The 12,458-nt window shown below is 36.2% G+C and overlaps 1 protein-coding gene across 2 annotated transcripts in view; it reads left to right on the plus strand.

Moving 5' to 3' along the window:
- The window catches only part of LOC125039334 (centromere-associated protein E-like), a 26,545-nt gene extending 14,087 nt beyond the window's left edge, over nt 1–12,458 (plus strand). Inside the window, exons 7-14 of one of the 2 annotated variants that reach the window (XM_047633177.1) lie at nt 1,044–7,103; nt 8,309–8,432; nt 9,427–9,616; nt 10,050–10,248; nt 10,676–10,849; nt 11,334–11,531; nt 11,680–11,736; nt 11,864–12,458. In XM_047633177.1, the coding sequence (XP_047489133.1) occupies nt 1,044–7,103; nt 8,309–8,432; nt 9,427–9,616; nt 10,050–10,248; nt 10,676–10,849; nt 11,334–11,531; nt 11,680–11,736; nt 11,864–11,946 (7,085 nt within the window). In that variant the 3' untranslated portion in view covers nt 11,947–12,458. Of the gene's footprint in view, nt 1–1,043; nt 7,104–8,308; nt 8,433–9,426; nt 9,617–10,049; nt 10,249–10,675; nt 10,850–11,333; nt 11,532–11,679; nt 11,737–11,863 lie in introns of those variants that run through there. The other variant, XR_007116113.1, reaches the window with a different exon arrangement.

The raw sequence follows: 12,458 nt of genomic DNA on the forward strand, positions 1-12,458 counted from the left end.
ATACACACATTAACAAATGCACATTCATAAAGCATTCATAAACATATACATATGCTAATTAAGAAATGTACACCCATATAAACATTCATAATTTCATACATGCATAATATCATGGGTACATTACCTCCCTACACATACACATTCACACTCACATTTTTACACACATTCATGTATACAGTACACAGTCACATAAACATTTACACACAATAGCAAATATACATTAATACAAACACTTGAAATTTTTCGTAGACTCACATGCACACATATTCACAAACACATTCATACACACATAGACCATTATATATTCACACTCATTTACAGACTTACCCATTCATACACATACGGTACATGCTCACATACATTCATATGCATCCACACAGACAGGTGCATATATTCACACAGTCACACATTTACATACTTATACTCTCATACACATAAATACATTCATTCACAAACACATCCACACCCATTCATACAAACATATGCACACACATACACACAATCATACATATTCATACAGTTATTCGCAAACAACTACACATATTTACACATTTTTACATTTATGCAAAAAGACTTCATTCACACATTTATTCCCATGCATATACACATGCAAGGACACATTTTCACACATCCATTTACATATACATGCACATACACATATGCACATTCACACTCATTCTCACACATACACATTAACACATACATCCACACTTGGATTCAAACATACGCACATTTACTCATATTTACACACATTCACCACTATGCAAACATACACACATGCATAAAAACACATTCATACACCTTTGCCCACATATTCACAAATACATGCATGTTCACTGACAAACTTACACATACACATATTCACATACACTCATATTCACATACATTCATACACATTCTCACATTCACGTGTGCACACACACTCATACACACACAAAGATGCTTGCAAATGCCCCCACCCACACCTACACCCACATGTGTACATTATTGTATAGGTAAATTCATAAGCAAAACAGTAATAAAATACCCCATCTCCCACTCAGGTGTGCACCCTGACGAGCTAACGGAGGAGCCATCATGGACAAGATTAATGTCCCTCCTGGAGCTGATACAAAGCCAGCTTCATTCCCATTACCAGGTTTACAGGAGAAAGGAAATTAAAACTTTGAAGGAAAACCTAGTGGCTATTGCATTACTTCCAAGCCAGGAGGAATGGCTGAAAGATTTTGATGATGACCAGGCCAGTGATTATGACAGTTTTGAGCCAAAAAAGATTAAGAAGGAGCAGAAACTGGTAGATGAAGCAAAAAAGCTTGAGGAATTGTTACAAATGGAAGAAAAGTCCAAGGAGGAAGCAGGCCAACAGAGATGGAATGCAGAACAGAATCAGGCAGATGGGGACTGCAGCTCAGGGTCAGATGAGTCCTGTGTAGAGATAACACCACTAGTGAAAGAGGAATCAGATACAAATGCCTGTGAGATCAAAAGGCAGAAGAAGCCAGTGGAAGATAAAGCCAAAGATCATAACACAAGGAATGATAAGTCTGAAAACCATAAAAGAAAAGGCAGAAACAAGAATGATGATAAGAAAAAGTCATATTGTAAGGGAGAAGAAGAGAGTCACAGAAAAGAGCGTTTAAGAACAGTGAGCAGTGATGCAGGGAAGATAAAGAAATCAGACTGCCAAGTGAATGAAGCTAAGCCAAATGAATATTTTCAACCCTCAGTCTGTGTTGACAGATCTGTTAATGTACAAAGCCCTTCTGAAGACATACAAATCCTTAAGGACAAAAAAGTAAATGAGCATACTGATAGATTAGCTGAACCTGCAAAGACAGAAGTCAGAAAAGACAGTCAGAATGATTTGATGGACTTCAATGATTTTCCTCTCCATGTTCAACGAATGAGTGAGGGGGATGACCCTGTCATGGCCATACTAAAGGATATGAAGCCACATGCCAAAATTGACTGTTTAGATGATAGCTTTTCCTTTGGAGAATCAGAGATGTTTCCAGTGGAGATTCAAAATGAAAATCCAATAGATTTTCAGAATCCCCATGGTTTAACTAGAGTGCATGAAGATCTAGAATTACTTAGTGATTCCTATGATGATACATTTGATAGACCAAGGAAACTTTTGACTCAAGAGTCTCAAGGATTTCTGATTGATTCATGTGAACAAAGCAAGAGCTCTCTTATGAGCCAGGAAGTTTTTACTGAGAATTCTCCAGATGATGAGGTTGATGTCAAACCAGTGGAGAGTTTAATGGGTCGTAATTTCCTTTCGTCCCAGGGATTCTCCTTTGACATGGATGAAGTTAGTGGAAATTCAGAAGGTAAAGATGATAAAGAAAACAGAGAGACTGAGAATTGCCTTGAAATAGAAAAAGTAGGTTCTAAAACAGAAAAGCATTCACAGACAGATACATGGGACTTGAACTTATCTGAAGACGATGAACAATGCATGTCAAAATATTCAGAGCAAAATGGCCAAATAGACTCTGGTAATACTAATACTGACACTATAAGCAAGGTTGAAAATGGAGAAGAATTTGTTGCCAAGAAACGTAGCACTCTTGTTGATGATTGTAAGGAGTCGCACAAAGAAGGGGAAGAGCTGGTGGAAGAAGACAGAAATTCAGAACTTGATGAAGATGGTATGCATACCCATAACAGCATAGCAACAATAGACTGTGGACTGAGAAAATCATCAATACAGGAAACATTGATTAGAAGACCTTGTTCAAGAGATGCAAGCAGTAATTCTATAGAAGCAAACTCATTAGATATTAAACTGCAAGAAGATATATTAATCCAAGAACCTATGAAGCCTAGTGAAAAAATAATGGAACACAGTTTAAGTAATGACCAGAGGTCTCAACAGAGCTTGCAAGAAAAAAGTAGTGTTTCTGCAGGATGCTGTGTATCAGAAGGAGAAAACAATAGTAATGGGTCATTGTCTAAACATCCTCAACAAATATTGGATCAAAATGTAAGCCAGGAAAGCACAAAAATATCCTTGCATGAGGATGGATTATGTTCAAATTCCATACATTCTGAAGATATGAAAGATATGGAAGAGAGTAGATGTGCAAAACTGAGGACAAGTTCAGAAAGCAATTCTTCAGATCATAGCTGGTTGTTATCTTCAGAATCTGATGATGACAAGGATTTAATGCACAAGAAGCATGTTCACCCAAAGATTTTACCTAGGAAGAGCAGCACCAGCATTATTGCAGTAGAGGTGAACAAAACCACAAAAATAAATTCTAAAACTGAAGAAAGAAGAAACTGTGAAGAGACACAAAGTCAGATTGATAATGGAGGAGACAAGGAGGAGGAAACTAGTCAAAAACTGACAGCTGGTGTGGCTCGTGACATGGAGTTACAGGAGAAAATAAATGACCATGACTCAGGTTCCAGCGGTAAGCATAACATCGGTTTTATGGCAGGTCGGAAGGTGCAGCTGGTTAATAAGGATCAGCTGGTACAAAATGATGGCTCTGGAAGTAATGATTGTAGTGACTTAACATGTGCAGATATGGTTGGAAACAGACAGTTATTCTCTAATAGCATATCAGCTGGTCAAAGTACAAGTTCTGTCAGCACACTCTTGGAAGACTGTTCATCAGAAAAGGTCAGTAATATGACAGAAGGAATCAATAATATGACAGATTTAAAAAGCTTAAAGACAGATTTGATACAAGAAAACTCTCATAACAATCCCCAAAAAGATGATGGTGTCAAAAGTGAATTGAACTCTGCAGATGAAAGGAGAATATTAAGAAACAGCAGTAGTAGTAATTGCAGTGATTCTGAGGGCCAATTTGTAGAGTGCACTTCAGAGATAACAAACCAGAATGGCTGCATACAAAAATCAAGTGAAGATGAAAGTGAGTTGTCGTCTGAACCCAGGGAAGAGAAATCCAGTGCACACTGCCCAGTTACTAACAGGATAGAAAGTGATATAGAAATAGTGTGCTCTAATAGCTCTAAAGTCTGTTTGAGTAAAAATGTCAGGCAGTCAAGAGAGCCCACAAATAAACAAAGGAGTACTGTTACAAGGAAGACAAGTTTGAGAAACACCAAAAATGACAGTACAGTTACAGATTCTTTCAACTTAGAAGACACAAAATGCAATACACATCCCTCAGGGACCAAAATGACTCATCAGAATGTCCAACTTATTAAAGGTAACTTTCTTCATTCATCAACTAATGACACTTACAATACTGAAATGACACTAGAGAAAGATAAGCTCTGCACAAAATTAGAGAGGGAGAAGGAGGCAACACCACACATTATCGCTCAAAGAAATGAATCAGAAAAAATAAAGATCTCTTCTGAGTTAGAAAACTTTACTGTAAATAAAGATATCAAGATTAATGATAACTCAGAGAATGACAATGGAAATACCAAGACTATAGCTACTAGTGATGCATCTATATGTAGTGCAGATACTGATACCACTACCAATGTTGTCTCTCCTATCAACTCACTAGTAGAGAATGTTGCTGGCACAAGTGATGCAAATGCAGCAATTAATACCAAAAATATGACCCGGATATTAGATAATGAAACTATGAATATAGAGAAACAATTAGAAGTTGAGGAAACTATGAAACAGAAACTTAAAGCTGTAGATAAAGAATTTAATGAGGAAAGCACTTTAAAGACAAAAGATGAGATTGTTACCACTAAGAAACCTGTAGATCACATTAAAGAAGGAAGAAATTTGGACACACCCAAGGAAATGGTAGATGCTGGGGATACAAATCAAAAGTCATTACCACGTAACCCACAAATGGCTGGTGTACGTTTCAGTTGGGGGAAAAACATGCTGCAATGTCAAAAAATGCCTTCACATAGTAATAACGTTGAATTCATATTGCAAAAGAAAATTACTCGTGAGATTCCAAATGCTTGTGATCAGCTAAAAGCTAATGTATTCTCTCTAGAAATACGAAATTCAAGGAGACGTCAGGTCAGACCTTCCATGCGCGAAATGCAGAGTACTTGTCTTGGTACAGGTGATAGAAGAGACATTGATATTAAAAATAAAGTTCAGCATAATAGAAAAAACACCGATATGAATGGTGATAAACAAGGGAAGAATTTGTTGGAAGAGAGGAACAAATTGCCACATAAAAGAACAACTGAGCGGGGAAGTAAAGAAGCATTAAGTAGTCTTGGTAATAGCGCTGTTATGTCCACACAGGAAAAGAGTCAGAGAACAGAAGAGCCTAAAAAATCTGTTTTAAAGAGATTGAAAGCCTCACAAAGCCTTTTTTCAAGTGAGAGCAGTGGTGCAGAGGAAGCATCAGCACCATGTGTGAGAAAAAGACGAATCATGAAAAAGAAAAGAAACCAAAAAAATAAATTTGATAGTGATAGTGAGGAGGCAGAAATCACTAATGAAGTTAGTCAGAAGAGTAGTAGAAAAGTCAGCAGATTTGGGAGAAAATCAGAGAGAGACCAAGGCAGAAAAAGTACAAAGAGTGACAACACTGAATCCAGTGTTAGTAGCAGAACCTCACCTTGTGTTGTAAAGAGGCTGAAGAGAGATTCATCCAGTTCAAGCTATGGAAATATAAGAACATCAGTAAGTGAAAGTGATGTCACTTCTCCAAAGCAACTTTCAGTCAGTTGTAAAGATAATGGAAAAGATACTTTAAGCCACCAGAGCTCAGCAGCAAATAAAGAGGAGCTGCAGATTGTAAAGAATGATATCTCATCTGATTCAGAAGCATTGAAGGATGATGAGGGACACTTCAAAGGAGAACACAGAATTTCCACAGTTGTGTCCAGTGAAAGTGATAATACAGAAATAGAATGTAAAGAAGGAGAACAAAGAAAGAAGAAGAGAGCCATAGAAGTAGAAAAATCTTACAAAAATGAGCCACATATAAATACTTTGGGACAGGTAAAGAAAAGCTTGGTTAATGAGAACTTCAAAAAGGTGACGCAGCCAATTCAGAATTCTAAAAAAGCAAAATTAGAAGTATCAAAGTGTCTACAGAATATTTCATCTCAAAGTCAGGATGTTGGAATAGCTGAAACAAATTCACTGGACACAGGAATGAAACAAAAAAATTTATCAGTAAAAAAGAAAAATTGTCCTACAACTTTTGAACAGGCAGCTCGGATAGCTTCCACACTAAAGAGACACCACTCAGAAATCCAAGAAAAGAAGCGCACTGCAATTCTACTTGATACAACTCCTCAATTTGGTGTTAAGCGATCCAGAAAAGATCATATGCTGGCAAAAGTAAGCTCTGAAGAAGATATGCAAAGTAAGACACAGTCTGAGATGGTAAAGAAAGAGCAAACAGTTGCTTACAAGTCAAAAGTGTTTTGCACTAGCAGTTCAGATGATGACTCAGATACCAATAAGAAAAATGATTCTCTAGTGGAAAAAAACAAATCCAAGGAGAACCAATCACTTACTCAGCCGTCTGTGAGTGATTCAACCATGAAAGCTACTGTCACACCTCACCCAGGCCTAGTCAGCTCACTTGCCAAACTTGGTACTCTGGACAGACCAAAAACTCTTCCAAAGGCTAAAACAGTTCCTAACACTAGTGTACCTGCATCTTCAGACTTTATTGAAAAATTATTTTTTATTCAGAGATCTCAAACTAATGACCGTATCCTTCAGTGTCAACCAAAGGATACTGCTGTTGGTGGCACACAAGGTAGAGAAGAATCGAACGTTGAGTGCATGCCTACCTCTGAAAATCAAAGTACAGTCCAAGTTCCCATTATACAGGACCCTTGTACCAGTACCCAGCAGCAGAAAGCAAAGAAGCTGGTGATATGTGATAGACAGACCAAAGAAGAACTAATGACCTTTGGGAAAACCAGTATAAATAATGTTTCAGACTCAAAGGAACCTGTAACACTCACAAAAGAAAACAGTGCCTTGTCAACCCAACTAATAGAAGGAGTGAAGCACAAAGAAGCTCAGTCTCAAGATTGTCAGGAGAATGAGAAGAAAGAAGAAGCTCAAAAGTATGACATGGCAAAAAACACATCAGGACCTCAGCATGAATCGTATGTCAAGCTGCTCCCGTCTACAAAAAAATCTCTGAGTGAAGAAAAAGGTTAGTCCTTTTATTTCATTTTCTTTTCTTTTAACCCATTGCCTCCAGGGATGGCATGTGATATTAGTTTATCAAATGTGATTATACAAGTTCTTAGTCACCAAAGGCTGATTGATTATCAGAAATATTCTTTGTCAATTTATATTGCCATTAGTATTGTTAGTAACATTATGATAATCATAATATCAATAATGATAACAGCAGTATTGATATCAATAGTATTAGAAAGCACTTCTCCCAAAAAATCAGGGGAAAGAGGAGTCAAGTGAGAGCACACAGGCCAACTAAATTGAATCCTTTGTGGCTGAGCACATTTCACAAAACAAACTTCAGTGGACATTACATGTTTATGGCAGCAATGGGTTAAGGATCTACTTCAGTTTCCTAAACTAAGATTAGAAAAGGGATTTTCAGGGGATATGACATCTCATTCCATATATTGTTATTTCTTTTGCTCAAATCTATTGAATTGTATTTTTGTATCTTTTTAGAAAATGCAAGATTTAACAGTGATTTGAATTTTAATATTGTATTATATTCAGTACATGTCAAAGGGTGATTAGTTTGGGGACCATTGATCTAGATGATGTAGTTTTGTGTGTAATTTTCAAAGCCGATTTGTCTTATTTTGCTTACAAATCGTTATTCAAATCAGGCTCAACCTATTTGTCTTCACCCTTGCATCTTCATTTTATGTCCACAATAAAGAAGCAGGGGAACAGTGGTATGCATATTTGTACCATCACTGATGCGATGTTTGACAACCTACTTGGCGTCATGTCAACATCATGGTACTTGGACTTTTTTCAGCACCCCTTTTCAAATTATATCAAGTATTTAACACTGCATTGAGGATATTACTCCCCAGGTTAAAAATCACTGAATTAAACCATTAATTGATCATTAATCCATAAAAACTGGGAAAGGTAAAAGCTACTTGTGCATGCAGTGGATGGGAAAAAGTATGAATTAAGGCTCTGTAAGAGACATATAGAAATACAAAAAAGATATCTGCTGTACTATGCATACAAGACAAAGAAAAGGTAGACATCTCTCAAAAAATAAATATCCCCCTCTCAAAAAAGGACTTTTGCAGTCTTTTACCAGATATTGTCCTTTTGGAATTCTATCTGATTTTATGCCTAGTTCTTAAAGCTGCAGCAGAATGGGCTCCAGAGATGACAAGTCGCTATCACTTCTTTCAGAAAATGAGTTGCGCAGTATTGTTGAAGAGTTGGCGACCTGTAACATTAACGGCAAAGATTGGAAAAGACTCATAAACAAGTTGAAAAGGTTGGCTGTGTCAGCACCAGCATCCCAAATTATCAGGTTGGTGTGAAGTTTGATTATTTGATGCTTGTTGTGGGATCACAAACACCTAGGTATCAAGTACAGTGATTTTATTTGAAAAGCACATTGTTTATAGTGTTATTGATTTTTACGATGCAAATATTGCAAGAGATAGTAATCATAAAAATTGAATGAAGTTTTAAGTTTGTTTTATGAAATCTAAGTTTATGCAGTGTAGGACATTCCAATTTTAGTTTTGTAATGAGATGATAAGCAACTTTCAAGTTTAATGTCACCCCTTGGATCCAGGTGCTTCATGGCAATCACAGGGCCCAAAATACAGGCATTAGGCTTACATGAGTGATCACTCTGCCTGGGTGAACAGCCTATAGGCCGGGTGCACTCAAACACTCATGTTCAGTGACAAGACTATGCCTCCCATTTGCAATATTATTTTCTCTTTCAATGTATAAGTGTTTTTAGCTTTTTTGCCATTTTCCACTGACCATATTTGTCATTTGATTTGCATTATCTAGATGGTAATAGACTGTTTTCTTTGCACAGACTCCATATCATCTCTCTTGGTAATCTATAACTCAGTGCAAGAATAATAATGAAATGGCATCCTCCCTGAAGCTGGTTCTCTTCCAGTCACGGACACTATATGCCACACTCATTTATTGATGGAAATAATGCAAAAGCCCCTTTCTAAATGACAAATGAGTCTAATCACCCTCCAAGAGGTCTGTGCACTTGTGGGAAGTCTTTCTGTCACCCCAGCCTTCAGCGGAAATGTTCACAAAGACAAGTTTACATCACCCAGCCCACAGCGAAATTTTCCTATGATGGCATGTTCATGTCACCCAAGCCAAATTTTATCTTGATGTGATAGTGACATCATTTGGATCAAAGGGGTGGGTGGGGGAAAAAAACAAAACAATAATAATAATAATTATAATAATAATAATAATAATAATAATAATAACAACAATTTAAATGTTCTGGTAAGCTCATTTGTCTTCTGTCCTCCCAGAGTATTCCTGTGGGCAATTTTGCAGCAGAATCCCCTGCAGGAGAAGAAAGTATTACAAGGACTGACTCCAACCCTGTACCAGCTGTTCCAGGCTCTGTGTGTGTTAGAGATTCAGCTGGGCCTGTCTTTAAGGACAGCCCTAAGTAACTCCATACGTGCTCTTGTATGCCAACCATCCTCTCACCTACGTGTAAGTTGATCCATTGATAATTTGGAAATGTCTCAGCCTCCTTAGCAATTTTTGTCTTTGTCTTAATCCTATATCCCCAAGTTTGGGCTCGTCTGCAGATAATATTTTTGCCTTCTAGAAAATTCTGATCAAAGATTTGTTTCCAGTTTATATTCTGCTACACAGCATTCTTGTCTCCTTTTTTTTTTTTTTTTCATTTTCTGATTTTAGTGCCATGTTTTTGCGACGGATAGTGTTGTGATCCATTCCTTGATTCCTCTTTGGTTCAAGTTAATAAAATTTGTGCGAGAATAATTACAGATAAAGATATCATTAAAGATATTAAGCAGATTTAGTTTCATTTTGATTGCCTTAAAATGTCTGAGGAAGTGTAATGAAGGCAGAAATTTGACCTATAGATAAATGTTTCTTTTCTTTTTATTTCCATGCACAGCCTCATAGTTTAGGGTGTTTGGCAGCATGGTATGTTGCCAATTTATCAGCTAGCAATAAGGAAGATAAAGAGATCCTGCAGCTAGGACGGGCATTCCTGGTTGATCTGCTGTTTCATCACCCTGGAACAGTTCACTTGGCACTGTACTTAGCACTCACCTCTGGACAGAAATTTCTCATCAGAATGGTTAACCATAGAGGTACAAATAAATTGCTTACACTCTCTCTCTCTTTTTTTTTTTTTGTGTGTGTGTGTGTGTGTGTGTGTGTGTGTGTGTGTGTGTGTGTGTGTGTGTGTGTGTGTGTGTGTGTGTGTGTGTGTGTGTGTGTGTGTGTATGTGTGTGTGTGTGTGTGTGTGTGTGTGTGTGTGTGTGTGTGTGTGTGAAAAATAATAATAATAATAATAATAATAATAATAATAATCAGTTTATTGAATCTCATGCAGCCAGGGGCTGAAATTATACATAAGAATGTGTGTGTGTGTGTGTGTGTGTGTGTGTGTGTATGTGTGTGTTTTTTTTATGTGTGTTGTCAATCTAAAAAATAAAATGTTATTATAAGAGATGTGATGAGAAATGCCATACCATATTTTGTAAATTAATGTCACTTGTTTTCTGACCTGACAGAGGCGAGTGGGATTGAAAAGGTGCTACAATGGGTTGCCTTTCATGGAATTTGGATGGGAACAGAAAGTGTCCGCAATCTGCTGATTAAGTACCTGACTGATCGGATAGGTGTGCATAACCCTCCAGCTAATGATCTTGCAGTCCTTGTGAAAGATCTTCTTTCAAAACTTGGGGGTGAGTAAAGTTACTTTATAGCATGAATTGAAACTGCTTTACAGAAACAGAATGCAAGTGCATTAGTTATTGTAAATGTTCTGTAAATATAAAATAAATGAAGTTGTACTATTTAACATATGACACAGGTTTCTAAGTTGGATAAGTTTCACTCTTTTTTTAGTCTTGTTTATACATGTTACCATTTATTGCTCCCTGTATCTCTTGCTTTAAGTGTAGATGTAAAGTACATTTATGAAATGAATGTTTTATTATTTTGAAAGGGTGCCAAAGGTTAATTTGGATAACAGTTACTTTACTCTTTCTTTACTCATATTTATATATACTGCATTTGATTCTTTTTATTTATTTTCTTTTTTTCTTTTTGATATTGTATTGTATTGTTTACATGCCGAAGGAAAATTACAAAAGCAACTTATTCTTAGTACTTTTTGAAATATATCTTCATTGATATTTTCAGTAAAGATGAATGATTTTTCCTCAGAGTCAACAAAGATAGCAATATCATGTAATCTGCTGACCGGCATTATGATATTAGCTCGCTGGCAGGGAAAACCATGGATACAGAGTCATCTTTTGCCAGCTGTAACAGCACTCATTAGTCAAGAATCTGAAGGTGGGAAAGAAGAACAGGTGGAAGAAGTTCCAAGACAGTTATTTGATATTTTAACGGATTCTCTTGGTAAGTAGTCAGTTTATGTAAGAGATGTGGGTGACAATATCATGAATGAATACTTATTTAATAAGATATTGATGAGTTTTGTTGTATCCAATTGCTATTGCGTTAATTTGGATTTATCTCCTGACAATCCTTTGTATAATTCTTGCAGGTAAACTAAATGGAATTTTCTCAAAAGATGCAACATCAGCTGATAATACCAAGCTCGGTAAGTCCCTATTTTATATTATCTTTTTTTTTCTTGTTATTCTTTTGATACACTTATTCTTATTCAAGATATAAAAAACAAAATCCAAGTATATGTATTATCATTGAAATTATTTATTCCTCCACAGGATGTGAATTGCAGGAGCTAAAGTCTGCCCTCACAAGACTTTTACACTTGGCTTGGGGAGACATGAAGATGAAACCTAGATAGGGTTCAAGAATAATGTGCTATGTATTTATTGATGTGAAAGTATTAGTGACAGAGTGTTATTTTAGTGGTGTGTATATTTGGTGTTCATATTGTGTGCAAGAAAAAAACATTTTATTTGAATTATATTTTTGTATGAATTCTGTAGAAAACTATTGGAGAGAGAAGTGCCAAAGGATTTTGTATTATATTCACATTATATTACTGTATTACCCTTACATAGACACAGTGAGTGTGTATGTGAGGTTGGAAGTATCACCCAACAATTTTAGATAATGAAAGGGCATTTCAGGATTGCCTTATATATAATTTATTTAATTTCTGTCTAAGTTTAGTTTTATGTTTTACAAATATATATGAAAATGTGTGTGTTAGTATACACATAAAATTAAAAGCATAAGATATTTATTGCATAGAACTTACATGCAGTGGTCATGAAAATGGCCAATAAATGTAAAGTATAAAATGCATGAGGCACTAGTGCCAATAAGTATCAATAAAATTGTTAAGTTTCA

Source organism: Penaeus chinensis, chromosome 3, assembly GCF_019202785.1.
Source record: "Penaeus chinensis breed Huanghai No. 1 chromosome 3, ASM1920278v2, whole genome shotgun sequence".
NCBI lineage: Eukaryota > Metazoa > Arthropoda > Malacostraca > Decapoda > Penaeidae > Penaeus > Penaeus chinensis.